Source organism: Petaurus breviceps, unplaced genomic scaffold (assembly GCF_028583685.1).
Source record: "Petaurus breviceps papuanus isolate PSGF00001 unplaced genomic scaffold, PetGlider_PUasm1.0 90740, whole genome shotgun sequence".
Classification (NCBI taxonomy): domain Eukaryota; kingdom Metazoa; phylum Chordata; class Mammalia; order Diprotodontia; family Petauridae; genus Petaurus; species Petaurus breviceps.
The window spans coordinates 586,273-613,782 of NW_027187330.1; the positions used below are offsets into that span (position 1 = coordinate 586,273).

The window sequence follows — 27,510 nt, forward strand, 5'->3', positions numbered from 1 at the left end:
GTAGGATGAGATACCCTATTTAGTGTGTATTTCATTCCCTCCCCAAGCCAAATTCAATGAGAATAAGGTTGACCTATTCCCTTTTGTGTTCCTATTCTTCCCCTCCATTGTAACCATTTTCCCTTGCCTCTTCTATATGAGATAGTTTACCCCATTCTGTCTCTCCCCATCTCCCCTCATTATATTCCTCTCTCACCTCTTAATTTCACCTTTTAAGTATCATCTCTTCCTTTTAAATTGGTCCTGTGCCCTCTATGTATACCTGTAAATATATATACACACATCCACATATGTATTCATATGCCCATATACCCTCACATATAGACATATTCCCTTCAACTATTTTCATACTGAGAAAAGTTTTATCAGTTACAATTATTGTTTTTCCATGTAGGAATGTTAATAGTTGAACTTTGATAAGTTCCTTATGATTTCTTTTCCCTATTTACCTTCTCATGCTTCTCTTTCTTCTTGTATCTTAATGTCAAATTTTCTATTCAACTCTGTTTTTTTCATCAAGAATGCTTGAAAGTCCTCTATTCCACTGAATGACCATATTTTCCCCTGAAACATGATACTCATTTTTTCTGGGTAGGTGATTCTTGGTTTTAATCCCATCTCCTTTGACCTCCGGAATATCACATTCCAAGCCCTTCGATCCCTCAATGTAGAAGCTGCCAGATCCTGGGTTATCCTGATTGTGTTTCCACAGTATTCAAATTGTTTCTTCCTGGCTGCTTGTAATATTCTCTCCTTGATCTGGGAATTTCAGAACCTGGCCATAATATTCCTAGGAGTTTTCTTTTTGGGATCTTTTTCAGGAGGTGATCGGTAGATTCTTTCAACCTCTCTTTTGTCCTCTTGTTCTAAAACATCAGGGCAGTTTTCCTTGAGTATTTCTTGGAGGATGATTTCTAGGTTCTTTCTTTGATCATGGTTTTCAGGTAGTCCAATAATTTTAAAATTCTATCTCCTGGATCTATTTTCCAGGTCAGTGGTTTTTCCAATGAGATATTTCACATTGCCTTCTATTCTTTCATTTGTTTGGATCTTTTTAACAGCCTCTTCATTTGCTCCAATCTAATTCTGAAGGAATGATTCTCCTCAGTGAGCTTTTAAGATTCTTTTTCCATCTGGCAAATTTGGCTTTTTAAGGCATTCTTCTCCTCATTGCCTTTTTGAGCCTCTTTTGCCATTTGAGTTAGTCTGTTTTTTAAGGTGTGATTATCCTCAGTCAGGCTGTTGACTCTCATTTCATAATTTTCTTGCATTGTTCTCATTTCTCTTCCCAATTTTTCCTCCACTTCTCTTATCTGCTTCTTAAGGTCCTCTATGGCCTGTAACCAGCTTGTATTTTCCTTTGAAGCTTTTGGTGCAGGAGTTCTGACTTCACTGTCTCCCTCCTGTTCCCTGCTTTGATCCTTTTTGTCCCCAAAATAGGAGTCTAATGTTGGGTTCTTCTGTTTGCTTTGTTTCCTTTGCCTGCTCATGTTGCCACTCAATTACTTGACTTTTGGGCTTTTTGCCACAGTAAGACTCTGCTACCAGACAGAGGAGCTTCATACCAAACACTGGGGTTTTCTCAGCTGCCAGAGGTATTAGTTGGGTGCCCTCTCTGAAGCCTCCACACACTTTGGCAAGCTGGATACACACCCCAGGGCCTCCAGCCTAGACTGCAATCCAGATCCAAGCAGGTTAAAGCAAGAGCAAATATCCCTCAGACTGGTGCTTGGTCCCCCTACACTCTGCAGGCCAGGAGCTGAAGCTGCAACATGGGGGCCGCTGTGCAGCCATGGCTCCTCAGTGGCTTCTCACCCTGGGGGCAAAAGCTGTCACACTCCCAACTACTGGGTCCTAGAGTCCACGGTGCACTTACCTCTCACTTTGTCCTTAGCATTTATGTGTTGATAATTCTGGATCGCCACAGTTGCTGGTGATCTGGAGTCCCTCCAGCCGGGGACTGCTCAGGCTCTCCCTGGGGCTAAAACCTCAGTGTGGAGCTGGGCTCAGCTCCCAGAGCATTGTGCTGACCCATTCCTGCTGGCCTGCTGGGCTGTCCTCAGTGGGAGGTTAGCTTCTCTGTGTCATTTTGTGGGTTCTGTCATATCCAGCTTTTCTAAGATTCTATTCACCTCCTTAATTCTTTTCTTGTTTATCTTGTGGTTAGATTTATCTAGTTCTGAGAGGGAAGGTTGAAGTCCCCCACTAGTATAGTTTTGCTCTCTATTTCTTCCTGTAACTCACTTAAGTTTTCCTCTAAGAATTTGGATGCTGTACTACTTGGTGCATATATGTTTAATGTTACTGTTACTTTATTGTCTATGGTACCTTTTAGCAGGATGTAGTTTTCCTTCTTATCCCTTTTAATCTGATTGATTTTTGCTTTTGATTTGTCTGAGATCAGTATTGTTACACCTGATTTTTTTACTTCAGCTGAAGCATAATATATTCTACTCCAACTTTTTACCTTTACCCTATGTCTATCTGTCTGCTTCAAATGTGTTTTTTGTAAACAACACAGTGTAGGATTGTAGTTTTTAATCCACTCTCCTATCCACTTTTATTCACAGTTATGATTGCTGTGTCTTTCTTTCCATCCTATTTTTCTCATTTGTGTTTTTTTCTCTCCTTTCTCCATTTTCTTCCTCACCTGTATTTTGCTTCTGGCAAAAAATACCTCCCTGAATCAGCCCTCCCTTCTATAAATCCTCTCCCTTTCTCCTCCTACTTCCTGTAGGATAAGATAGATTTCTGTACCCAATTGAGTATATATGATATTCCCTATTTGAGCCAAATCTGATGAGAGTAAGGTTCAAACAATACAATTTTCTCCCTCCCTCTTTCCCTGTACTGCAGTAGTTCTTTGTGCCATTTCATGTGATGTAATTTACCCTTTTCTGTCTTCTCCTTTCTTCTTATCCAAGTACAATTTTTTTTACCCCTTAATTTTTTTATAATCACATCAAAGTCAGCTTATATCCACATCCTCTGTCCCCTTCTAAATGTCACAATAAAGATATCATTCTCTACAGTTACAAGTATCATATTCCCATGAAGGGATGTAAATAGTTTAACCTTATTGAATAACATGGTTTGTTTTTTCTTTTCCTGTTTACCTTTTTATACTTCTCTTGAGTCTTGTATTTGAAGATTAAATTTTTTTTCAACTCTAGATTTTTCATTAGGAAAATGTGGAAGTTCCCTTTTTCACTGAATGTCCTTCTCCTTCCCTGAAAGATTACGTTCAATTTTGATGGGTAATTGATCCTTGATTGTAATCCAACCTCCTTTGCCTTATGGAATAGCCTATCAATCTTTTAATGTAGAACCTGCAAGGTCCTGCATAATCCTGATTGTGGTTCCACAGTAATTAAATTATTTCTTTCTGATTGCTTGCAGTATTTTCCCTGACTTGATAATTCTGGAATTTGGCTATAAGTTTCCTTGGCATTTTCATTTTGGGATCTCTTTTAGGAAGTGATCGGTGGGTTCTTTCAATGATTATTTTGCCCTCTGGTCCTTGGACCTCAGGGCAATTTTCCTTGATAATTTCTTGAAAGATACTTTTTATCGTGGCTTTCAGATAGACCAATAATTCTTAAATTATCTATCTTGTATCTATTTTCCAGGTCACTTGTTTTTTCCAGTGAGGTATTTTACACTTTCTTCTGTTTTTTCATTCATTTGATTTTATTTAATTGATTCTTGATGTCTCATAGAGTCATTAGCTTCTACCTGCCCAATTCTAATTTTTAATTAATTACTTTCTTCAGTTAGCTTTTGTGCTTCCCTTTCCATTTGGCCAATTCTATTTTTTTTTCTTTTTGGAGGGGGAAAGTTAGGGCAGTTGGGGTTAAATGACTTGCCCAAGGTCACATGGCTAGTTTTTGTGTTAAGTGTCTGACGCCAGATTTGAACTCAGGTCCTCCTGACTCCAGGGCCAGTGCTCTATTTACTGTGCCACCTAGCTGCTCCCCAATTCTATTTTTTTAAGGAATTCTTCTCTTCAGTGATTTAAAAAAAAATTTTTTTTCTTAAAGCAATCGGGGTTAAGTAACTTGCTCAAGGTTACACGGCCAGTTATTTCTGGGTGTGGTGCTGAGTATCTGAGTCTGGATTTGATCCAGGTCATCCTGACACTGGAGCCGGTGCTTTTACTCGCTGTGCTACCTGGCCGTCCCCAGGATGTAGGTGTTTTGACAATGTTGTCCTCTTCTGAATTTGTGCCTTGATCCTCCCTCTCCCCATAATAAGAATCTATGGTCAGTATCTGTTTCTGCTTTTTGGTCATGATTCCTGACTTGTAAAGTTGAGCTCTCCTACTGAAGCACAGGGGCCACTGTCCCAACTTCTTGTGCTGGGGGCCAGGGGCCTGGTCACTGACTTTGTGTGCTGGGGCCTCAGGTGCTGGCAGCTTGAGATTGTAAGGGTCTGGCAGCTTACCTGGTGCTCAGCTGGGGTCCTGGTGGTGGTGTCTGGCATGTGCCAAGGCCAGATAGGGTTTTTCTGCATTTCCCCATGGCTATACTGAAGTTTGTAGGGTTGGGGGTGGGATCTGGCCACTGGAGGATGATTGCTTATCCAGGGCTGTGCTGAAGCATAGAGAGGTTTGGCTGCTGGAGTAATTTTTCTAATGTTCAGGTCTGACCACGTTACCCACCCCTACTCAGTAAACTCCAACAGCTCCATATCACCTTAGGATGATATATCTTATGTTTGGCATTCAAAGCCCTTCATAACTTAACCCTCTCCTATATTTCTAGGCTTTTTACACTTTACTCTCTGATAAATACTCTTTGATGCAGTGGCACTGACCTCCTGGCCATTTCATCAACAAGAAACTCCAGCTCTCAGTTTTGGGCATGTTTGACTTTCACACATTCCTGGAATGATATCCCTCTTCTCAGCCTACTGACTTCCCTGATTTTCTTTAAGACCCAACTAAAATCCCTTCTTTTACTGGAAACCTTTCCTAAGCCTTCTTAACTCTAACATCTTCCCCTCTGTTAATTATTTCCTATTTATTCCATATATAGTTTATACATATTTGTTTGGTTGTTGTCTCCTCCATTAGATTGTAAGGTCAAGAACTGTCTTTTGTGTCTTTTTGTATCCCCAGTGCTCACCACATATAGGTGGTGCTTAGTACAAGTTTATTGATTAAGTGAGTGAGTGCCTGCTATGTTCAAAGCCCTGTGCAAACTGCTAAGGAAGATACAAGAAAGTTTAAATCTTTGATTTCAAGGCATCTGTAATCCAATTAGGTAAATAAGTAATTAGAGACCATGTCAAACTTGAAAGAACATTGAACTTGAACTGCTGATTTTAGAGCCACAACACTTGAATTCAGATCCCAATTTCTCTACTTATAGAGAAATTGTATAGTCTTCTATATAGTATAGTCTTGGGCAAGTCAATTAAAATCTCTGAGCTTCAGTTGTATCATCTCTAAAATGGGAAGGTTGGGTTAAATTATCTCCAAGGACCTTTCTGGTTCTAGATCTAAGATTCTGTTTATATGTATATATATTATATTTTATATGTATATTATATTTATAATATATATATTATAACCACCCCCCAATAAGTATATGTAAAATCTGTATCTTTGTGTCCACTCCTTCTACACATGTTGTCATATGATTTGGAGTGAAGTTACTAGGCACATCTATATACAAAATGTACTCAAAACAGTTTTTTCTCTTTATTATAGCTGAAAGCACTAACAGAAGTCGCAAGCTATAATCTGAAAATAAACCAGCTGACCAAAAAATCTCTGCAAGACCATAACTGGCAAATAAGGTATACTTTCAGTAATTGATCCTTAATAATAATATAACTATACATTTACAAGGTACTTTGAGGTTTCCAAAGTAAAAATCTATACAGAGTGATAAAAATGCATGGAACAGATGAACCTCAAAGTTGAAGAAGTTTGAAGAATCATGATAACACAGTGAGTATCTGGAAGTGGAAGTGGTTAGCAGGGAGTCTGTTGACTTCTCTTCTTGGCCCAGTATATCTGAGGGCATAGAGCAGGAATCCCTCACTCTAGAATGGATAGTCACAGATGCACTATCTTTAAGAGATAGCCATATTTTTGTAAGACTCAGGAGATGGAAAGAATATGAAAGAAAATGACCCAACATGAAGAAGATCTTGTTTATCATAGAGCAATGGTTCTAGCAGACACTGTGAAAGGGGAGGGCTGCAAGAGAGGATTAAAGTGTAGGGAGAGGTAGATAACAAAGTAGATAAATAGAGAACATTTATTAAGCACTTACTATGTATTAGGCACTGTGCTAACAAAAAGAAGAAAATAAGATAGTCTGTACTCTCAAGATCTTATGGTCTAATGGGGGAAGATGACACATTGGAAATTGGAAAGCATGGTGGGGGAAGGTACCTGATCAAGTACCTTGTGTATAGGGGGTGCAACCCAGAGAGTGAGCCAAGAGGGAAGGGAACAATGTGGCTGAGACTTCTGATGACCTGGCATTTGCATGCAAGGGCTCACCTATCACTGGAGTGACCTTAGAGTGTAGTTACCCACAAGCAACAAGCAACTGGTGTAGAGATGAGGCAGAGTGAGCCTGGAGGGAAATGTAAGTAATAAGAAAAATGTTTTGTCTTTGTTTTTGCCTCAGTAGATGATAACTCTCACAGATGATAGTGGCATCACCTTCAGTGACTTCTCTTTTTAGGTGGCTAAAAAAACAGGTCAAGTATCTGTCAGTAATATCTGGTGATTTGGTTCCCAGGCCTGGGCTGGACTCAGTTAGCACTTTAACCCACTGCAGTAGGAAATGAGGCGTAGTGGGTTATCAGAACACAACGTGCATGTTGAACCTGGACTTGGTTTTGGGTCACCTAGGAGATATTGAGTTATTTTAAATCCTTTTGGTGTTTCTTGGTCTTAGAATCCTATATCCTTTTTTGTATTGAGTCCTAGTAGATTGGAATTCTAGCAGTGGTGATGGTGTTCTTCAGGATGGGTATGGTTCTAGAGTCTCATGAATCTAAGACATCCACTGCTGAATCATGAATTTATATTTTATGTTCTTTTTTCCAGAGGTTTTGGGAGTCAAGCATATAGGAAGCTTCTCCTCCATCATCCAGCACTTCTTTTAGTCTCTAAACTCCATGAGGGCATATTCAAACTTTGCATCACCCTCAGTGTCACCATAGTGTTACCAACTGTCAGCCTTTATGGAGGGTTTTAGGAGACTTTCAAGATCAGTATCAGTCAGCAATGTGATATGATAGCAAAAAAGTCTAGTGTGAACTTAGGCTGTATCGAGAGGTATAATTTTTAGAACCAGGAAGGTGAGAGTCCAGCTGTATGCTGCCCTATTCAGACCACATTTGCGGTATTATCTGTACACATTTGGTATGTTGGTTTGATGGTGAAGGGTCCCCAGTTCATTCAACAGGAGGATCAGGTGAAGAAACTGGAAATGGTTAGTCTAGAGGAGAGAAGACTTAGGAAGAACTATCTTCAAGTATTTTAAAGCTGTCATGTGGAAGAAGGATTCAACTTTTTCTACTTGTTCTCATAGGACAAAACTAGGAGAAATTGGGTAGATGTTATAGAGAGGCAGATTTATACTTAATGTAAGTCATGCAGTTATAGCAGGAGTGGCTATAATGGCAAGGGAGAAGTAGGAGATACTAGGTGGTGTGCAAGGGACTAATTACTCATTCTCCTGGGTGCAGTGCTACTCTTCCCTTTGGCCTCCCTTTGAATATGACCATTTTCCTCATGACTCTGGGTTCTGTCCCTTGGTGAAGAAATTTCCTTTCAAATTCTCTATACTAGAAGACAATGAGAAGCCAGCCCAGCCCCTCCTAGACAGCTAATTTTGTTTTGTCAAGTCCTAGTATGGATTCACCTTCTATTTCTTTGCTTTTGGAAAGCTATAACAATATGAATCAATAAAGACTCTCCTGCATTGCTCAGAGCACCCATTGTGCCTGGAAAGGTTTCAGTAGTTAGTATTTTTTTTCTCTCGTGGACTTTTCCTTCTGCCCATACTGAACAAGGGCACATACACAAATCAACAATATAGTAGTTACCCACTTCCCAGAAAAACTTCCCAGAGTTATCCCAGAGTGGAATTGGCTGCCTCCGGAGGTAGCAGAAAGACTAGATGTGAGTACTTATCAGGAACATTATAGAATAGAGTTTTGTTCAAGGAGAGGGAAAGGCCTAAGGAAAAGGCAGGGGTGGGAGGTTAAATGATCAAGGCTTGGTACAAGGATACTAGAAAGGTTCTATTTATTTGCATCAAACAGAAATCCAACTAAGATCAGCACAGGGTGTTTTAGAGAAATTTCACAAATGGTAATTTATAGAAATTTGGTGGGTGGGCGGAGCCAAGATGGCGGAGTAGAAGCACGACCCTCCCAGCGGCTCTGGCTTCCACCCTCCCCAATCCATGTAAAAAGGGGACTCTAAACAAACTTTAAAGCTGCAGAACCCACAAAATGACACAGAGAAGCTAACCTCCCACCGAGGACACCCCGGCAGGCCGGCAGGAATCGGCCAGCGCAGCGCTCTGGGAGCCGAGCCCAGCACCACTCTGAGGCTTTAGCCCCAGGGTGGGCCTGACCAGCTGCCAGCCAGAGGGACTCCAGATCAGCAGCAGCTGTGGCTGTTTCCAGATTTATCAATACATAGATGCGAAGGACAAGGTGAGAGGCCAGTGCAGTCTGGACTTTGGGACCCAGTAAGTGGGAGTGCGTGGCTTTTACCCCCAGGGCGAGAAACCGCTGAGACGCCAGCACAGCCAGCCAGCACCACGTGGCGGCTTCAGCTCCTGGCCTGCGTAGTGTAGGGGGACCAAGCACCAGTCTGAGGGGTAATCGCTCTTGCTTTAACCTGCTTGGATCTGGATTGCAGTCCAGGGTGGAGGTCCTGGGGTATGTGTACAGCTTGCCAGAGCATGTGGAGACCTCAGAGAGGGCACCCATCTAATACCTCTGGCAGCTGAGAAAACCCCAGCGTTTGGGACGAAAACTCCCCTGTCTGGTGGCAGAGTTCTACTGTGGCAAAAAGCCCAAAAGTCAAATCATTGAGTGGCAAAATGAGCAGGCAAAGGAAACAAAGCAGACAGAAGATTCCAACATTACACTCCTATTTTGGGGATAAGAAGGAGCAAGGCATGGAACAGGAGGAAAACAGTGAAGTCAGTACTCCTGCACCAAAAGCTTCAAAGGAAAATACAAGCTGGTTACAGGCCATAGAGGACCTTAAGAAGCAGATAAGAGAAATGGAGGAAAAATTGGGAAGAGAAATAAGAACAATGCAAGAAAATTATGAAATGAGAGTCAACAGCCTGACTGAAGAAAATAATACCTTAAAAAACAGACTGACTCAAATGGCAAAGGAGGCTCAAAAAGGCAATGAGGAGAAGAATGCCTTAAAAAGTCGAATTTGCCAGATGGAAAAAGAATCTCAAAAGTTCACTGAGGAGAATCATTGCTTCAGAATTAGATTGGAGCAAATGGAAGCTAATGACTTTATGAGAAATCAAGATGCTGTTAAACAGATCCAAACAAATGAAAGAATAGAAGGCAATGTGAAATATCTCATGGGAAAAACCACTGACCTGGAAAATAGATCCAGGAGATAGAATTTTAAAATTATTGGACTGCCTGAGAGCCATGACCAAAGTAAGAGCCTGGAAAGCATCCTCCAGGAAGTTCTCAAAGAAAACTGCCCTGATGTTTTAGAATGAGAGGGCAAAATAGAGGTTGAAAGAATCCACCGATCACCTCCTGAAAAAGATCCCAAAAAGAAAACTCCTAGGAATATTATAGCCAGGTTCCGGAATTCCCAGATTAAGGAGAGAATATTACAAGCAGCCAGGAAGAAACAATTTGAATATTGTGGACACACAATCAGGATAACCTAGGATCTGGCAGCTTCTACACTGAGGGATCGAAGGGCCTGGAATGTGATATTCCGGAGGTCAAGGGAGCTGGGATTAAAACCAAGAATCACCTACCCAGCAAAACTGAGTATCATGTTTCAGGGGAAAATATGGTCATTCAGTGGAATACAGGACTTTCAAGCATTCTTGCTGAAAAAATCAGAGTTGAATAGAAAATTTAACATTCAGATACAAGAAGCAAGAGAAGCATGAGAAGGTAAACAGGGAAAAGAAATCATAAGGAACTTATCAAAGTTGAATTATTTTTTTATTTAAAGCAATCGGGGTTGAGTGGCTTGCTTGGGGTTACACGGCCAGTTGTTGTTTCTGGGTGCGGTGCTGAGTGTCTGGGCCCGGATTTGATCCGGGTCATCCCGGCACTGGGGCCGGTGCTCTTGCTTGCTAAGCCACCTGGCCAAAGTTGAACTATTAACATTCCTACATGGAAAAACAATAATTGTAACTTATGAAACTTATCTCAGTAGTTGAAGGGATTAGAAATATATATATATGTCTTTATATGAGGGTATGCGGGCATATGAATACATATGTGAATGTGTGTATATACGTTTACAGGTATACATAGATAGAGGGCACGGGACCAATTTAACAGGAAGGGATGATACTTAAAAGGAGAAATTAAGAGGTGAGAGGAATATAATGAGAGGAGATGGGGAGAGACAGAGTGGGGCAAACTATCTCATACAGAAGAGGCAAGGGAAAATGGTTACAATGGAGGGGAAGAATAGGAAGGCAAAAGGGAATGGGTCAACCTTATTCCTATTGAATCTGGCTTGAGGAGGGAGGGAAATACACACTAAATAGGGGATCTCACCCTCCAGGAGAATAGGGGAGGGGGGGATGTGAGGGGGAATGATGGAAGGGAGGGCAGTCTGGGGGGGAGGGAATGAATCTGGAATTGAAAGTTTTAAAATCAAATATTCAAATATATATATATATATATATATGTGTGTGTGTGTATGTGTGTGTGTGTATATATACTATTATTAATACCATCTTACATGTTATTAAGAAAAAAAAGATATACAGGCACTGAGGCATAGAGATCCACTGGAAAAGTTGAAACGGGTATGGGAGAAAATATGGGAGAGAGCAGATTGGAGGTGGGGATATCCTGTGGGACTGCTGTTTTGGGGGGATGGGTGGGGGAAAAACGGGGGAAAATTTGTAACTCAAAATCTGGTGGAAACGAATGATGTAAATTAGAAGTTAATTAAGCATTAAAAAAATAAATTTAAAAAAAAAAGGAGGGACTATGCTGACCACTCCTTGTAAATCCCGTGCTTACTAAAGTACCTGGTACATAGTCGGTGCTTAATAAATGCTTGTTCACTTGAAAAAAAAAAAGAAATTTGGTGGTCATGTGATATGCTAATAAATCATGGATATTATTGTACATGCTCTTTTCTCAAAATGGACATTTTGGCCACTGATCCACATCAGATCCCGGAGTATTTTAGGTATTCCTGCTGCTGTCCCAAGTGTTTAGGAGTGGTTCTGGGGGCCTTCATCTATGGGATAGATCAGCCATTCTGAGAATTTTACTGGAATGGATCACTGTAAGTCCCCTAGGTCTAATCCACTTCCCCTGCCCCAGGTCCTTTAGATTAATAAGAAGATTTGGATGGTTAGTACTCTTGAGGGTCATCATGGGCTTTTCAGGTTTGAAACGGTCCAACTTTTTCCTCTGGGTTTGAGGAAATGATGGGGTAACAAAGTACAACAAAAAAGTACAAGAAAAAAAATTAGAGCAGGATTTTGGCATTTCTGGGTTCACACTTGGTCACTTTTCTCCCTGTAAGTTTGTGAAGCACCAGCTAGTCATTACATACATGCAGGGGAAGGTATTCTGAAAAAAGCATTAAGGCTAAAGTGTGTGCTCTCCCACTTCTTCTGTCAGTATTCCTCCTTACCTTTTGGCACCTTTCCTTTCTAGAAGTCTCCTGTAGGGTTGGTAAATAAGACTAATTCTTCTTATTAATATTATTATTACTATAGTAATACAAAGCAGCTCTATGACTTGGAACGGAAAAAGGATGTATCTCTACTGCATAATATGCTGAATACATGGAAACAAATTAAGGTTCTCCGCCAGCGGCAAGGATTTATAAGCACACCTATAAAGTTGCAGTTTCAAAGGTGAGTGACTATCACATCTGTTTTCATAGTTCCTATAACTATACAGAAGTGACTGGGGATCCACCCAGGTTAGATCCACTCATGGTTTCAGTGAAGGCAATGGAGAGAAAAACCCTTGGCATACTGATACATTCTTTGTTGTGATGGTGATGGAGAGATAGTTGGATCTTTTATCACTTTCCCATCTTTCCCTCATTTAAGAACTTTAAGGGAAAAATTCTAGAAAAATGAGTCAGCAGAAGTAATAGTCACCTGACTTCTTTAGGGGAATGGCATTTCCTTCAGTATCTGTCTCTGACATTAGTGGCATTGAACTAGTGCTAGGTTGTTAGTCAAGGTAAAAGTGAGTCAACTAGCATTTATTAAACATCTATTATGTGCCAGTCACTGTGCTAAGCACTGAGGATGCAAATAAAGGCAAAAAGCAGTCCTGCCCTCAAGGAGCTCACATCCTATGGGAGAGACAACATGTAAACAACTATGTTCAAGCAATACGTATATAGGATAAATAAGAGATGATTTGAAAGGAAAGACACTAACATTAAGAGATGATTTGAGAGGGAAGACACTAACATTAAGGATTATGTTCGTTGTCCTTAACAACCTTATGACTGATGGCTTAAAGCACTCTCCTTTCCACTACCTATTAATCTGTTAAATCCTAATGTGGTATAGATAGAGTTGTTAAGTGCTCTTTGGCCTCTTAACCACTCCAAGCAACCATCTGAGTGCTAGGTCAGCTCCAGGCCAAGGGTAATGTGGGGGGAAGATTCTAGATCCACTTTCTCCACAAATCCCAATTAGTTTTAAAGGATTTTGGAACTAATCAGACACTTATTTGAGGGATCTCTTTGGGACCTGCTTAGTCCTGAAGTGAAACTCCTGTGGACAATGTAGGCCAACGTATGTTTCTTAGGATTTTGTTCTTGGAAATCATCTTGGGGTCTCTGAAGATTCCCCACAATTTAGTAGCTTTATTATGGTTTCTAAATATTCTAATAGCCTATAGCTATGCTATTATTGAACTGACTCCCTCAGAAGTTCAGTTTAATCCATCTAGTGAATTACCAGACTGCTAAGGAAGCCTTTCTCTATACCATTAAGTAAAATACTTCCTAAATAATCTTTTTTTCCTCAAACTTTTATTATACCTAGTTTCCATGTAATTCCATAATTATTATGCATGTCATTAATTATATGCTAATACTAAAGACTTCATGTGTTATTTCACTGTTATAGTTTCTTTTTTCTCATGTAATAGTTAACTGCCTGCTCAAAATTTAAAAATTTTAGGAAAGAACATTGCTTATATTTACCTATAAGTTATTGTATTCTGTGGATTAGTAACCATTCCTTATATTAGAACTATTATTAATAATAATAACTTATGACATATAGAAATTTAATGTTAGAAAGATGCTCTATGTACATTAAATATACATTTGTATTTGACTCTCACAATAAACCCATGAGGTTAGTATTATAAATATTATTATCCCCATTTTAAGGATGAAGAAACTGAGTTTCAGGAAGACTAAGTGATTTACCCATAGTCACATACAGTTCATAAGTGTTAGAAACAGGCCCTAAGTCTCATTTGATTCTAAATCCAATACTCTTCTCACTGCTCTACACTGGCTTCTTTTAATACTGATGTTAAAATGTCTAACCAATAAGTACATCATATTCATGGTAGAACAGCAGAAAGAGGGCTGGCACAAGAGACTTGGATATGAATTCTAACTTGAAATTTACTAGCCTTACGACTATAGGACAGTCATGTAATTTCACCAAATCTAAGCTTTTTTATCTACAAGGATACTTGAAGTATCTCCTCAGTTTTTGTGAAGCACCGGTAAGATAATATATGAAGAACTTTGCAAACCTTAAAGTAATAGATAGATGCTAGTTAGCTGTGATTATTTACATGAAATGTACAACTATTTTTTATAAAATATTTGTTTTGTAAGTCTCTTTTTCTAGTTCTAGTAAGTTCTAGTTTTCTAGTAAGTACTTTTTCTAGTTAGAATATTTTAAATATTTTTATTTATGCTCAACTAGGTTAAAAATGAATATAATTGATGAACAAGAAGAACTAACAAAAGTGTCTGAAACAGAAAAGTCCAAAGGAGAAGACTCTAAGATTGGGGAAAAGCAGGAGGTACTCATGTTTTAAAAGAAGTTAAATTAAACTTTCACTTTCACTAGCCAAAATGGTTCATTGTTGGCTAGTAGAGGAAAATAATATCTAAAATAAATATTGTAGATCATGAGAAATGTAATTTTAAATACTTCATTCTTGAATCCAGGAAATTAAAATAGAAAAGTCATCATACTAGAAAAACTATAATCATATATTATGAATTATGAAAACTTTGTTTGCTGATTTTCAGGGTCTTTCATATTTAACAACAAAGTTTGAAGAAACAGAATTTGAAAGCATAAAACAACCCACTTTAATACCACATCTTTCTTTGACTGCAGAAGTAACAAACTTGTACAAGTGTTCTGTGTAAGCTAATTTGTATGATTAAGTTTATTTTATAATATTTCTTTTATTCTCAGAACTAATTAGATTATTTTTCCATATCCTATTCCACACTTTTAGTATGCTGTTGTTGTTGGGATTTTTTACTATGTTCAGACTGTTGATGAATAAAAGTACAGGAAAAAATGACACTAAACTATCTTTACTGGTTAAAAACTTCCTAGCTCCTCTAGAAAAGATCCCTCATAGAAGAAATGGGAAAAGTATTGTCAATCTATGACTTCTCTTCTCTACCACAACTTTCCATTCCTATTTCTTCAACAGTATATTCACATACGTTTTATCTATTTAACACACTAATCCTTTTAGATTTACAAATGACAAAGAAAATTTAAGTAGTTGCTCAGGACCCTCATGATTTGCAGCCATCTGAGTGTAGTTATGAAGTGTAATTATGCTTCCTTGAATTTCCCTCCATTCCTTTTTGACTTCTGATCTTCTTCCTTTCCTTCATTTACTTCTCCTTCACAGTTTAGTTAATGGAAAACATGTAGCAGAGAAAGGGTTAAGCATGAGGGGACTCTGGAACTGGACTGTTGGAGGTCATGATCTCCAGAGTGCAAGAAGTAGGCTAAGAGAAGGTCATGTTAGGTCATTCTGAAGGTTGTTCAGAATTTAAGGCAAATCACATTCTGTGGTTTCTCTTCTAACCATCTCCAACCTTCCATCCCCCTATTTTTATATGGAACAAGGGACAGAATGGGGAAGACCAATATTTCCCAGTGTTCTATTCAGCAAGCACAAACTTACCCAATTAGAAAATATATTTACCTTGAGACCTCAGATCCTCCAAAACAGGCCTGATTGTAGGTAGGCCTAGATGTTGAATTGCCATGTAGTGCTATCTCAAGTAGCACAGGAGGTATTGTCTAGGAAATGGAAACTTCAGACTAGAAGAAGAAAGGCACTCCTTGGAGAAGTGATCATGGTGGTACCTGGTCTGGCAGAAAATATATTAGCAGTTCAGTTAATTAGCTGGCTACCAAAAACAAGTTGAGAGGAATTGAGAGAGAAGTAAAACTTCTAGCTGAGACTGATAGAGTGAAAAGTAACAGATGCTGAGAGCAGAGATTCAGATGCTACATAAGTGAATCTTCCCCTACCCTTTGATCTGACCTCTTTCCAGCACCATGGAGACCACAGTTCTAGGCTACAGAAGCTATGATAACCAGTACCACAGGAAACAACCCCATAGAACCAGCTCTGGTGCAGGACAGAAAACCTATAATACTATTGCAGCAGCAATTTGAATTGCCAGAGGACTAAGGGATAAAGGAAACTGGGAAAGGACATTGTGTGTGTGTGTGTGTGTGTGTGTGTGTGTGTGTGTGTTTGGGGTGAGGGTCAGTGTCTATGTAGCCCATCACTAAACCTAAGGGAAAGAACTAAGCATCCAGTTAGGGCCATTTCTATGTACCCCAAAGTCACTTGGGAGAAAGACCTCAGCTGGTGAATTGTTATTTGCCTAGGGTGAGAGGAAGGCTGAATTTCTGAGACCTAACCCTCAAAGAAACCATTAGAAGGGAGAGAGTTAGAAAGTGAATAATAGAGGGACATCAAAGAGTGGGGGAGGGGACAGTGTAAATTTAAATTACCAAGATCTCAGGATGATGCAACTCAAAGACCTTGAACATCAGCAGATAAATGATCAAAGAAAACATTAACAACACAAGGAAACATGACCTCCAGATCTAGTAAATGAGTTCAGGCCTCTGTGAATAAATACTTCAAACCAAAGGAAAATGATCCAACATTTGGTGAGAGAGAGGGCCCTGTGAAATGTGAGAAGAATATGGAACCACTACAGACTGTTTCTGAGTGCTTCAAAAAAGAAATGAGAATTATGAGAGCATAATTTATGGCCTACATGGCAAAAATAGGATAGAAAAACTAGAATCTGCCATGGTAAGTTTCACCAAAGAAACTAAACAGAGAAAAATAGATTTGGAATGCAAATATGCAGAAGTGAAGGAGAATCTAGAAGATAAATAAGCAATGATATTAAAGGAATATGTGCTCATTCTGTAAGCAAAACATACTCATCTTGAAGACAGGCTGTGTAGAGACAACTTAAAGATTATCTGTCTCCCAGAAAAACATGATTGGATGAAAAAAATAGAAGACAACTTCTCAGAACTTCAGAATATAGAAAATAAAATATCAATTGAAAGAATTCACATGCTGCTTTCAAGAAAAAAAAAACAACCAAAACTGAGGCCGCTGAATTTGATGTCACAGAATGGTTAAACTTAACAATTCGATTAAAAAACAAGTTTTGCAGGAAATCAAGAAAAACACTTTCACATACAAAGGAGGGGAAATTTGAAAACAGGACTATTCTTCACCCACTGAAAAATGTAGGAGGGAATGGAATAATGTGTTCTGAAGAACAATGGAGCTCAAGATGCAGCTCAGGGTGAACCACCTTGTAAATCTGAACTGAACTATAAATGAAAATAAGATGTATGCTCAGTGATAAAGAGGTGTTCTAAATATTTTTAGAAAGAAAACCAGAACTGAAGAAATTATTTGTTTCTTGAACACTAAACAGAAATGCAGTAGGATTGAATAAATACAACAGCCAAGGATGGCAGCAACAACAGAATAACAGCAGAGAGACCAGTAAGAGACTTCTTTCTTAATGCACACAAGAAGACAGGGGTGAAGGCAGAAGTCCATTGGTGTAAGTGATGCAATGGGCCTGGGGCAATATAGACAGAACCTGGCAGTACCCTGCTTATAGATGAATCAGCATTTGGGGGTTTTTGTATTTTTTTTTGTGAGGGGGACTGCCTTACAACATGGAAGGGTATGTGAAAGAGGGGAGAGGAGGAGAGGGATAGAAATGTGCCCAGGTAAAATTGGATGGTAGCAATGAGAGGAAGGTGAACCCTGTGGTCTCAGCAAAAGAAGAGCCTGAAGGGGAATGGTGAAGAGGAAGAAGGAGGGATTGAAAAAGGGGGAAAGGAAGGAGGCCTTTCTTTGGTGGTAGGAGGGGGTTCCACTGATGAATGCTCCTATGGATGAACAGAGATGGTCTATGAAGGGGAGATAGGGATCTTGTTCTGGGTGTGGCCTGGGGAATTTGCTACTTAGAAAGTCCACTCATCCTACATCAGGAAGGGCAGATTTGGAACTTCCAAGGGCAAGATACCTGGAGAAATTGGGGGGCATGGATCCAGGGAGGAGATTTTGAGGCAAATAGGGAAAAAAGGAAACTCTCAGGAAGGGAAAAGAATAGTGGTGGTCTGTATCATCAGAGTTGTGATAGGGGAGGGACCCTAGCATGGGATGGTGTCCTTTCTGACATCTGCAATAATTGGCATTGTTTTGATAGTGAAGCACTATCCAAAAAAAGGGACTCCATGAGGTAAGTTCTCCCGCCCAAACTGGGTCACAGAGTTGGACAAGACTCTGTGAACAACAACAACAACAACAACAACAACAAAGTAATAATGAGATCTGGATTATCCTTATGAGAGCTCGAGTATCCCTGGCTTTTTATACATTCAACAAAATATACAATGAGATAGTTCCTCTTCCATTGTCCAAAATCTTTCCTCTAACAGACTTTCCACTAGACTCTTTCCATCTTCAATTCCAATTTAGTCTTAAGGTCATTGGTAAAGTTGAAATAAGAAACAGGTTATACACTCAATAAATGAGAACCACTCTGCTCTTTTCCCTAGCTTCTCATTCTCAAGAAGACCCCTACCAGTTTTTGGGGTTTTTTTTTTGTTTGTTTGTTTTCGAGCAGGGAAGGCAGGGCAATTGGGGTTAAGTGACTTACCCAAAGTCACACAGCTAGTAAATGTTAAGTGTCTGAGACTAGATTTGAATTCAGGTCCTCCTGACTCCAGGGCCAGTGTTCTATTCACTACGCCACCTAGCTGCCTCCATCACCAATTTTTTATAACTGCCTTCATTGTATATTTACAAGAGAAAAATACTTTACACATTCAGTCAATAATAATAGTTCTCAGGGGCATCCAGGTGGCACAGTGAGTAAGAGCACCCGGCCCTGGCATCAGGAGATCCAGGATCAGTTCTGGCCTCAAATACTTGGCACCCACACAAAAAATAACTGGCCATGTAACCTTGAGCAAGTTACTTAACCCCAGTTGCTTTTAAAAATAAAATAATAATAGTTCTCCAACAATAAGAAGCAGTAGGTGGCACAGTGGATAGAGTGCTGGGCCTGGAGTGAGGAAGACTCATCTTCCTGAGTTCAAATCCAGCCTCAGATCTTTACTAACTATGACCATGGGCAAGTCACTTAATCTTGTTTGCCTCAGTTTCCTCATCTGTAAAATGAGCTGAAATAGGAAATGGCAAACCACTCCATTTTCTTTGCCAAGAAAATCCTAAAGGGATTAACAAAGAGTCAGGACTGAAAAATGAGTAAGCAAGTGTGCCAGGCACTGTCATGGAACTACACATCTTGTCAGAGTGTTACTGTCAGTTCTTGCCAAATAAATTCATGTGTGTGTGTGTGTGTGTGTGTGTGTGTGTATGCATATGTATATGTGTATGTTTTTAACCTGGTAAGAAAATCCTTTAGAATTCCAACTTGATGGCTCATCCTATTCCTTTCTCTCCACATTGATCTTTTAGGCATTTGTTAGGCAAATACTATAATAGCCTCTGGAAGATATGACTTGAATGAATGAATATTCTTGGAAGCAATAAAACCCAATTTACTTTTTTTGACACTAATTTAGATTGATCTCCTCTCAATTTGATTGAAATGAATAAGTTTTATATACCAGGGTAGAAAGGCTTCAAGTATATGTTGGGTGGCAGACTGTGTCCCAGAGAACCAGTCTGCCTAAATTTGGAAAGGCTCCTCACTAGTCCTTTGTCCTGGAAGTGATGATTCCAGAAGTTATTGGCGGCAGTGGTTTTTCAGGCTTGGGGTGTACCTATTCTGAAGGCATCATAGATCCTCGAAGTTCTGAAGTAGATAGTAGAAATTCTAACCTGTATTCAAGTAAATGTCTGGTTTTTAAAATACATAATAATGTGCACCCTATAGTGACAGGACAGTCATATGTTGTTCTGTCAGGGTAAATATTGAATGGAACTGTTTTGCATCCATTTTACTTTCCTGGGGTGAATTAAATGTTTATTTACTTTTAAATTTTTAGGCATGAACAAAGGAGGAGAGCCAGAGTTCAAAAACTTAAATATTTCATTAAAATATTTTACAATGATAAACAGGTTTCTTGCACTTCAGCATCTCCCCTGCAGATGGATTTTAAAGTCATGTTTCAACAGATTTTCAATATTCAGTTAATCAACTGGCCTGAAACTATTCGCTTAGAGGTATGTCACTGCAATTTCTTCAACGCTTTACTTTTTACAAATGTACTTTTAAAATTACTCGCTATAACTGTTCTTGACATCTTTATATATAATCTCTTTTATAATACAAGTTTATTCTGATCTGTGAGTATAACTGTGGTATAAAGATTTACTAAAATAGCCTTTTAGGAAATGAGATAATACACATAAAATAATATATAAATGTTAATTATTATTTACCATTATGTATGGAAAAACTGATTTGATATGCAGTGTATGGCAGTTCCTCATGCTATTTGTAAACCGCTTCATTTGTTCTATGATTCAATTATTATTCAGCCACCGCGGAGGAGGAAGGCCATCGTTTTATATGTGAATACAAATACTGTAACAATTATAAGTGTAGTAAAAGTCTGCCCCCACCATAACTATAAACTTCAGGGGTTTTTTTTTGCCAAGGGAAGAAAATAAAAGAGGAATGGGAAAGAATGGAGATTGAGTGGGAAGGACTGATGATTGGAGAGGGATTAGACCTTAAATTAGGGGGAGAAGGAGAAAGAAGATTAAAAATATGACACAGGAACTTGTCATAAACAGAAATAAAAATATTTCTTTGAATCCCTCTACTTTTGCTTTTAAAGTTTCAATTGCTTTGTTGAATCATATGCTGGACTTATTTTCCTTATTTCAACTACCACTCTCTTATCATCCCAGAAAATCTCTCTAATCATTGATAATCCAGGGTATTGATAATCCACTGCTTTTCTTCTGTAGAGGCATAATGTATGCATACAAATCCACCATTTGCTATTTAAAAACTTAGTTTCCTTTTATATGGTAGACATTCAATAAATATTTATTAAATTAAATTTAGTTTTTTAAGGACCTAATTTGTGTTATGTAGGAAGGCATTAAAGATGATTATTCATTTTTCAATCAACATTTACTAAGCATCTATTGACTTGCCATAGAATGTAAAATCCTTTAGGGTTGGGGATAGAAGAGAGGGTTGACTGTGTATTTCTTAGATCTAGCACACAGCCTGAGGAGAGTCTTAGTAAATCCTTGTTGATTGAATGAATGAATGATTGAATGGCAAGCTTTTTTTCTCTGGATGCAGATATATGGCTAGTATAGGTTAAAAAAAAAAACGATATTTTAATACTGGAAAGTTCCATTTAGTCAATGTATCCCTACAACATTAATGGTTTTGAACATTAGTAATTAATAACATTAATTAAAATTAATCCATAAATCAATTTTTGTTGTTTTAAGTCAGGAATAACAATGTACACTTATGTAGCACCTTGTATGTTTATTTATTTTATTCTCCCAACAACACTATGTAGTTCATATTTCAAATATTATCTCCATTTTAAAGAAGAGGAAACTGAGGCATAGAAAGGTTAAGTGATTTTCCCCAAGTCATGAAGCTATTAAGCAACAAAGTCAAAACTCAAACCTATGTTTTCAAAGGATCGAATCTAATGTTTTGTTTTTTTTTTTTTTTTAGTGCACGATGCAGAAATTATTTAAGCTTCAGGTAAATGAATGTAATAGTATCCTTCTTTCATGAACATGTATCTGGAGTGTTCTAAAGCAATGTAGCATCGTAGAAAGAGCACTTGACTAACTACTAGGACACTAGAGTGCTAGTTCTGGCACAGCGAGCAATTAGCTGTGTGACCTTGGCCAAGTCATTTTAACTTTTGGGGTCTCAGTTTCCTTATTTAAAAAAAGGTTTGGTCTTGACCAGTGGTTCTCAAGAGTGGAGCATGGGGCCTTTTTCAGGACATCCATGTGGTCAAAATTATTATCACAATAGTACTAAGATGTTTTAATTTTAAATACAGTAAATAGCAATAGCTATAACCCACACAAACAAAAACCCTGTGGGGTCGTCAGTAATTTTTAAGAATTTTTAAGAATTTTTGGTCCCCAAGACCAAAAAGTTTGAGAACCTTTGGTCTAGATGATCTAAGGTTTTGTCTAGCTCTATGTTAATATTCCAGCTATAAATTACTTCTTTCCTGTGTGATTTCATTTGTCTTATATTTAGATTTATGAAATAAGTAAAAGGACAAGCATATTGGCCAAAATATATCTGCCTATACCCATCAACACTGCACTGAAAAGCAAAACTGTTTTGGAACAGGCAGAGTTTAGCTGTGATAAGCTAGCTGTACCTGCATTTGGAGAAGTAGGAAGCAGTGAGTTCAATTCAAATTGCATTTTCTCTTTGTATTTTCAAACTGCTGTGGCAACAATTTCTTAAGACCCTCTACTAAATTCTTGAGGTATTGTGATATGTGTTGATAGAGGAAGTACTGGTGCCAGAGAAATAGCACAGTAATTTGTTCTAGCTTGCACAGCCAAGTGTTTACCTGTCCTCTGTGCTCCCAGTTTGAGACTGTATCTCAGTGTTTCACAATAGTAACTAAAGGGAAACTTGTAGCTCTTGACCTAAGAGAAGCATGTCCTTAGTAAAGTTCCTTAATTCTAGATGTGTGAAGTTTTCACTCCCAAATGTAAGCTCTAAACTGCCTCTTATTTGTTTTTTTTTTTTATTTTAAACTATAGAAACTTTTTTTAATTGGGAAATAATTTTTCCCACTTTTCTTTCTTCTTTTTGACATACAGATGTGCCTTTTCTTCTTGATGTGACTGGAGAAGAACTTTGCCTATTGACATCTGGAAAACTAAGCTATTCTTTATCATGGGCATTAGATGAAAATGGCATCCCTTTAACACCTATGTCCCAGTCACTAAGTTCTGTCTGCCACAGGTTATAAGATTTTATGTTAGAGAAGTAACATCACTTTTCAACAGTGTATTACTTAAAGCTCATGTATGTAGTAGGGTAGCACTCCATCTTGGGCAGGAATTGATGGTTGGTTTCCTAATCTTCAGTAAGGAATCTCTTCCAGCTTCGTTAGAACAACTCAAAGCATGAATTCATTCTCCAGTGGTAGCCATGGAATTTACAGAGGCATCTATCACTCTCTCCTTGCCTTGCCTTATTCTGACTATTGCCTCAGACCTGGATCCTTCTTTCTTCTTCCCCAATCTGAACTTCAAATAGTGTTGAGTGAAACCTGTACTTAGGAGGAAGAAAAAATGGGTATTCTAAGTGAAGACGATGGATCTTTTCATATGATTATATGTCAACATTAGGGCAGTGATTTCTGCAAACTGTCACATAAAAGAAGTGTTTTGGGTATGCACAAAGATACATTCATTGTGTTAGAAGTTATCATTTGGGAAAGGCTAAATTGTCAGAGGAATGCCCATGGCAATTTGAGCTGTGGAAAAGATTGCAGGATTTGGAGTGAGAAGACCTGGGTTTGAATCCATGGGCAAGTCATATAATCTCACTGAACTTCAATTTTCTCATTGGGGAAAACAATACGTACCCCTGTTACTGTCAAAGACACCACTATCCTTCCTGTTACCCAGGCTCATATAGTTTAACCTATAATTTCTATCATCAGAGTTTAAAAATATGACAGGAGAGATAGTAAATCCCCTCATTTAGTAGTAAACAATACATTAATTATGCCTTTGTTGCAAAAACAAAACTGGCTTTACTATGCTTTGGGAACAATATCCATGAGATGAAGATGTTCCCTTGTTAAATTAGACCCTTTTTGTTCTTGCCTGTTCATTTGAGGCCAAGGGGCATGGAGGAGGGAGATCTTTAGCATGCTGCTGTGCTTTGTCCTTGGTCTTATTCTTCTTAATATTTTTATTAATGACCCTGATGAAAACAGCTGGCATTTTTATCAAGTCTATTTTAGTGCACCTTAGTTGTACTTAAATAAATATTTTGAGGAAGTCTTAGTATTAAGAAGTATGTGGAATATACCTGCATTTGGAACCAGGTGGCCTACGTTTCTAGCCCAACTTTGATAGACACTAAGTGACCCTGGACAAGTTTTTTAACCTCTTTGAATCTGTAAAATGGGTATCATTCCTATAGTGCCTACTTTACTAATTTTTTGGTAGGAAAGCAGTTTGTAAATGTACTCTAGAAATATGAACTAGGTGAGTTTTTCCCTGCCTAGCCCAAAATCTCACACAGAGTATTCAGTATGTGTTTTGAGCCTATGTGGTAGAGTGGAAAGAATATCCTATCTCTGATGATGATTATTAACTTTGTGGTCATGGGTGAGACACTTACTCTTTCTGAGACTCAGTTTCCTCATCTGTAAAACAGGTATAATAATGCCTGTAGCACCTACTTCAAAAGGTTGTTGTGAGAATCAAATGTGATAATATGTGTATATAATTTTGTAAACTTTGAAGTACTATATAAATGTAAGCTATTGTCATAAAAATAAAATACTGTAATTAATTATATTGTTAGCAGTACATATATGTGGCAAAAATACAGGAAACAAACATGATGTGTATTATGTTTCTCCCATATGTTAGTGTGTTAAGGAATGTGAGTGCAAGAGGTGTTCCTGGAATTCCATGGCTCATTAATACTCAGAAGCTCTTTGAATGGGCAAATGAAGTCAGAATTGATCCAAATGACCCAGAGTACTCAGATTTGATGGAATTCATAATGGTAAGTCTTAGCAAATATAAAGATTAGAAATATATGGAAGTGTTCCAATGCTTGCCCTGGAACAGTGCAAAAGAAAATATGATTATTGGAAAAAGTACCCACTTACATATCCCTGAATTTTTAGATGGAACACATCTAATCACCAAAGTCAAATGACACATAATGAATGGAAAGTGCACTGAACTAGAAACGAGAAACTTGGATTCTAGTTCCTGCTGTACTATTTAATAGCCATCTGACTTTAGTCACGGTGCAATACCTCAGTGAGTCTAAGCTGCTTTATTGATGAAATGAGGCAATCAAACTAGGATGACCTCTAAGGTCCTTTTCAGCTCTAAAATTCAGTGAATTTTATGAATCCCATGGTTGAATGAATGAATTATGCACTTATTAAGCTCCTACCATGTACTAGGCTTGGGGTCACAAAGACAAAAATAAGATAGTCCCTCCCCTCAAAAGAGAGAACATATTCAGGGGCATGGTAACTAAGGAAAGGAGATTTTGTCTGGGGAGCCACAGAAATGATAACTGGAGTCAAAGGACAGTAAATTATGCCCATGTCCTTTCCAGAAACAGTGATAAATACTAGATTTGATTATTGTTCCTAGATCAAGAGGGGGAGGAGGGAAGAGTATACTTGCATAGTGACAGGGCAAGTGACAGATATTCCAAGATGTTGCTTGTAGATGGATATAAAGAACCAATTCCAAAAATGTATTCTTGGGACTATCATCCTAGGCCTAGGATAAGGGCTTACAGTGAGCGTGAAGAGGTATTATTAGCTGGATCATTTCAATAACAGGGAGGATGGTTACCAGCAATTATTTGTGGAAGGTCAGATATATAAACCTGCATAATGAGTTCTGGGGAGTACATCCGAGATGGTTGTACATTTATGAATATGCTGAGAAGTCAAATTGTCATTAAGCATTTATTAAATTCCAGCTATGTACCAGGTGCTTGTGATACAAAGAAAGGCAAAAACATCCCCAACCCTCAAGGAGCTCACAGTCTAATCTTGGGAAATAACATGCAAACAGCTATGCACAAACAAGATGTATACAAGATGACTTGGTAGTGATCTCAGGCAGAAGGCATGAACATTAAGGAACACTGGGAAAGGCTTCTTGGAAAAGGTAGTGTTTTAACTGAGACTGTAAGGAAGTCAGGGAAGCCAGGAGATAGAGGTGAAGAAGGAGAGAATGCCAGTCTGGAGGACAGCCAGTGAAAATGCATAAGGTTTTATGTGAGGACTAGCAGGCAGACTAGAGTTAATAGATCATAGAATATGTGGAGTGGAGTAGAGTATAAGAAAACTGGAAAGATAGCACGGGGCCAGGTTATGAAAAGCTTTAAAAGAAAAACAGGATTTTATATTTTATCCTGAAGGCAATAGGGAGCCACTGGAGTTTATTGAATAGAAGTGACATGGTCAGACCTGTAATCACTTTAGGAAGATCATTTTGGTGCCTGAGTGGAAGATGGAATAGACTGGGGAGAGACATGAGGTATAAGAGACATATATGGTGTGATTGTGTGATTTCAGAGGAAGGGCCTGCCTCACCAAAATACCTCCCTCATCCCACTTCCTGATATCTGGCACCAAAAGAGCAAAGGTGGCAGAAGCCCAGATAGCTTTCAGTTACATAACAATGAAGAAAACAACATTTCACTGTCTCTGGATCATGAGACTCTGGTGACAGAGGATGATTGTTGGAGCTGCAGGTGATTTAGGGCTGAACTTCAATTGAAAATGCTGTGGAGAGACAGATTAACCTCCCGACAGTACTTGGAGCAAAACTGTTCATCAAGGCATATAGTAACAGCTGTCAGTTATTTCGATGGGACAAATATATTTTTTCTAATACTTGCTCCCCTAACATTTGGAGTTGGACTAGATGACCTTGCAGGTTTCTGTCAATCCTAAATCCCTTCACTGGTGAAAGATGTACTCATATTGATGAAATCACAGATATAAAGTATCTAAGAAACCTTGCCATTGAATTGTGGTTGGAATAATCACTGTCCCACCAGTATAATCTGTTCAGCTTAATTTTATAAAATGGTGCTATTCACTCACCCCTTCCTTTGTTATTAAATCTAATTTCTACCTATATTTTTGAAAACATCACATGACTTCACACATCTTTATTAGCAATACTCATTAAAATTTATTATAGGAGGATAATGTGAACCACCTACTTAATAACAGTAATCAGAGTAATCTGGGTCTAGAATATAAATTTAATTTTTTACACAATTCAGGTGGTAGAGGCCACCTAAATAGACTAATTGGGGCCACTTGAAAACTAAATAAATATGACACCAAGTAACTCAGTTCTGGAAAGGAAATGATCATAAAATATGAGCCATAGTTTGAAAAAAATCAAAATGATCTAAAAAGGAAAAATATCTGAAAAGATCTGAAAAAAAACTATAATGAAAACCTTTAATAACCCCCAAGAAGCTCAGTGGCTATTTTAAAATACCTTAATAGAAGCATTTTCCATATTTTATTTCTTTCAAAGTTGTGATAGTAATGGAATATAAAGATCCCCCTGTATTGGCTTGGTTTTCAAATTGATTGTGTTAAAACCCAGAGCTTGTTAATCCCACCTGTGGGATGGACTTGTTGTTGTGAAAAGAGAGTCCTGAACTGGGAGGAGCTGTTGACATAGATTTGGAGAGACAAGAGAGAGGCAGAAGAACTTTTTGGAAGCAGCACCCTAATGGAAGCAGAGAGAGAGACTGAGAGGATTGCTGAAGGCTACTTTGAATCGCCCTGGACTTTTGAGACCTGCCCCTGGGGCTGCCAAGGACTGAGGAGACATGGCTGTTTTGCTGGTACTTTGTCTGTTTTGATGTTGTTTTGCCAGACTTGTCCACTGGTGAAAGACAGTCCTGTTGAAGAAGTCCTGGAACCTGGCTGTTGGCTAAGAGCTCCTGAGACTGTCCTGCAGACAGAGAGTGAATACTGTCCACTGGTGAAG

At 38.5% G+C, this 27,510-nt stretch overlaps 1 protein-coding gene across 1 annotated transcript in view; it reads left to right on the top strand.

Moving 5' to 3' along the window:
* The window catches only part of CC2D2B (coiled-coil and C2 domain containing 2B), a 131,065-nt gene that overhangs the window by 44,267 nt on the left and 59,288 nt on the right, over window positions 1-27,510 (top strand). The window contains 8 exon segments of the mRNA XM_069067095.1: window positions 5,714-5,802; window positions 11,955-12,095; window positions 14,157-14,256; window positions 14,489-14,607; window positions 19,791-19,968; window positions 22,007-22,157; window positions 22,588-22,732; window positions 24,382-24,520. Coding sequence (XP_068923196.1) covers window positions 5,714-5,802; window positions 11,955-12,095; window positions 14,157-14,256; window positions 14,489-14,607; window positions 19,791-19,968; window positions 22,007-22,157; window positions 22,588-22,732; window positions 24,382-24,520 — 1,062 coding nt within the window.